Here is a 3,234-nt window from a genome sequence, read left to right as displayed (position 1 = left end):
TGATTGCACTCATCAGGGCCCCGAATGCTGCAGGGTTTGGAGGCACACCAACTGCTGTTTGAGATGCAGACTTTTGCCTAAAAAATAAATAAATATTTACTGGACATCTGGGTAGGAATATAAGAGCAGAGCGTTGAAAAGAGGAATGAAATAGGGCATTGGGTTCACACAATCAAATTATAATTTTTGACATTCTGCATGAACATCTCATGTACTTTTTTCTTTTGAAGAAAGTTATTTCAGGATCACGTTGGTCTTAGTTGTGCAGGTCTTCGGTACCCGTACTCGTCACTATGTGACGCTGTGGGTTACAACACTGCATAAAACACTAGAAGAAGAAACCTTTTCATAACAAAACGTCACATCGTATGACCGCTGCTACAGCTTTCTACGTGCTGAAGGTACTCATGTTGTAACACAAATGTTTAGCTGTATAGACTTCTAGCTTTATCTCTCCACATATTTCCACACCTCTGTCAAACCGCAGCTGATTGGCCGTTTATCATGTTAAGTCACGAGATGAACATGATGTCCCGTGATGCTCTTGTCTCATCTAGCAGGTAACGTACGTTATGCAACCTCAATCTTAAACCTAGAATACAATCCGTGCTTCGAAAACAATACTGAAGTATTCAAGCAGACTTTTATTTTGAAATCGTTGACGGACACGTTATTCAACTGTGCGTAAAATGACTCTGCACAGAGTGACAATAAGATCTTATTGTCACTCTGTGCAGAGTCATTTTGTATGGCTTTCGACGAGTTCACGCTTTTCCATTTTCCCCTATGAAACATCTGGCTCCAGCTGTGCAGACTAAGTTATAATAACCGTTATCTTCTGTTATAAAGGCAGGCTGTGATGAGAGAGAACCTCAAATAGCATGTCAAGTAAACAGCTGGGTGCCCTTTGTGGCAAAGCTGGGAGATTGAATTACAGAGTGGTTTTAAGAGATGTTATCACTTTGCATAAAAAGAAACAATAATACAGGTAAGAATCCAAAGGTTTTCTGTTGGGAAATGCATGAAGATCGGGGTTGGATAGTTGGATTTTTGCACAAGTGGGCAGTCCCTCAATTAAAACGTGATTATGCCATCGCATAATTCAATGCATAATCAGCCAAAGTCCGTATGCGTTGGACGCATCTTTTTTTCAAATTCGCCGCACTTTCGCAGCATAAATTGCCGATTTCCGCGCAAAATAATGCGGGGTTTGCATGATTTCATAATCCCCGCATTTCTTTTGCAAAAAAAGTGATATAGCCTATATCTTAGCAGAAAGTTGAAAATGGTGCGTTTACGTCACACGAGCAGCCAATTTCCCCCTGTTGCCATGGGAACGTTATGAAGTGACGCAATTACACAACAAGACAGTCTCTTTTTCCATCAAACCGCAGTTTTTGCAAAATTGCATACAGGATAAAGGATTTTAGCACGCAAAAATCACTAAACGTATTTTTCTGGAAGTAGGTAGGCGTATACTGTGTAAAGGCAGTCTGTGATGTGAGGCGTTAAACCCCAAATAGCATAAAAAGTAAACAACTGGGTGCCCTCTGTGTCAAAGCCGGGAGATTCAATTACAAAGTGATTTTAAGAGATGTTATCATTTTGCATAAAAATAAACAATAATACAGATAAGAATCCAAAGGTTGCACAATGAAGATTGGGGTTTGATAGTTGGACGTTTTGCACAACTGGGCAGCATTCTTTCCTTACACGTACATACAATTTGCCGGTATCCCATTAAATACTAATGAGTCATTTTTTAAAGACAAAAGTAAAAAAAACTTAATTGATTCCAGCTTGTTAAATGTGAACATTTTCTAGTTTCTTCTCTGTACACTGACTATCTTTGAGTTGTGGACAAAACGAGACGTTTGAGGACGTTGTCTTGAGCTGAGGGAAACACTGCGCCACATTTTTACCATTTGACATTTTATACACAACTAACCGATTAATTGAGAAAATAATCAACAGATTAATCAACTATGAAAATAGTTGCATCCCTGGTTGTCGCCCACTGAAGTAACTTCTTCTCTGGCTCCTTTAGGTGATCCGCTTTAGAACTTCAATGCTGCGCTTGATTGCAACATCCCTGTGCCTGCGGTGCCAATGTGCCCCAGTTCTACCGTTACACCTAAGACCATGTGCAACGCTGAGCCCAGCAGAGAACCAGCAGACCGTGGAGGCTCTCTATTATCTCTCTGTGGATCTCCAGAAGGTCCGGACACTTAAAGGCTGGGTCCTGCATCGGAGCCCAGCTTATACGAAGGAGGTAGCTGACATGCTAAAGGACATGGGAGCCTCGGGCTCCATCATTGCCCGGATCCTGGCAGGTCACCCTGAGGCGATCCTCTGTCCCCCAGAGGAGCTGCAGGCTCAGAGGAAGCTGTGGATGTCCGTGTGCCCAAAAGACAAAGAGCTGGTCGGTATCATTGAGAAATTCCCCGCGTCTTTCTTCACCTCGTCCAGTCACCATGACAACCAGCAGAAGAACATCGCTTACTTCCGGAGCCTAAACCTCAACAAGCGAATCATCAGTAAGCTGATGGCCAGTGCACCCCAGAGCTTCAGCCGACACGTGGAGCAGAACGAGATGATGGTGCGCACCCTCCAGCAGGCCTACCAGGAGCTTGGGGGTGAGGAGGCCAACATGAAGACCTGGCTTCAGAAGCTGCTAAGCCAGAACCCGTTTGTTCTCCTTAAGCCTCCCGAGGTGCTGAGGCAGAACTTGTTGTTCCTGAGAGACCGGGGCTTCAGCACGGCCCAGCTCCTCCGCCTCCTCTCCAAACTCAAGGGTTACGTCACCGAGCTGAACCCGGACAGCATGCGGCGCACCCTGGCGTACTCCCAGGACACCATGGGCTGCTCGGAGGCACAGCTGCGGGACATGATCCTGAACTGCCCGGCTCTGCTTTACTACCCTGACGACATCCTGGCTGAGCGCTTTGAGAGCCTCCTCAAGGCTGGGATCAGCATGTCTCAAATCATAGAGACTCCAGGAGTTTTGGAGCTGACCACGCAGATAGTGAAGTATCGCATTCAGCGACTGAGTGCGCACGGTTATGACGTAACGGCCGGTAGTCTGGAGGTCCTATGTGGCACTAAGAAGGACTTTGAGATGAGCTATGAAAAACTACAGCTACGTAGAGAGAGACCACTTTTTAACCCTGTCGCCCCTTTAATAGGCGATGACTGACAGCAGTGCAAATTGAATTAAAGCTGTGTAAAAGTGTA

The 3,234-nt window shown here is 45.1% G+C and overlaps 1 protein-coding gene across 3 annotated transcripts; it reads left to right on the top strand.

The window, feature by feature from the left end:
• Nucleotides 1-298: 298 nt before the first annotated feature.
• Nucleotides 299-3,234, top strand: mterf2 (mitochondrial transcription termination factor 2). 3 transcript variants are annotated; one of them, XM_034878419.1, is made up of 2 exons: nt 299-381; nt 2,045-3,234. In XM_034878419.1, the coding sequence occupies exon 2, from the start codon at nt 2,069-2,071 to the stop codon at nt 3,194-3,196; it is 1,128 nt and encodes a 375-aa protein (XP_034734310.1). In that variant the 5' UTR covers nt 299-381; nt 2,045-2,068; the 3' UTR covers nt 3,197-3,234. The 3 variants fall into 3 exon arrangements, with proteins under 3 accessions (XP_034734310.1, XP_034734308.1, XP_034734309.1); XM_034878417.1 differs by having other exon boundaries at nt 322-401; nt 2,048-3,234; XM_034878418.1 differs by having other exon boundaries at nt 363-560; nt 2,048-3,234.

This window comes from Etheostoma cragini, chromosome 8 (genome assembly GCF_013103735.1).
Source record: "Etheostoma cragini isolate CJK2018 chromosome 8, CSU_Ecrag_1.0, whole genome shotgun sequence".
Taxonomy (NCBI): domain Eukaryota; kingdom Metazoa; phylum Chordata; class Actinopteri; order Perciformes; family Percidae; genus Etheostoma; species Etheostoma cragini.
The sequence above is the reverse complement of the archived record's forward strand: the minus strand, read 5'-3'. Positions and strand labels throughout refer to the sequence as shown.

Coding starts and splice junctions, on each gene's coding strand:
- mterf2 (XM_034878417.1), top strand. CDS start 369: ATGACCGCTGCTACAGCTTTCTACGTGCTGAAG. Junction 402..2,047: donor CAGCTTTCTACGTGCTGAAG/GTACTCATGTTG, acceptor TGGCTCCTTTAG/GTGATCCGCTTTAGAACTTC.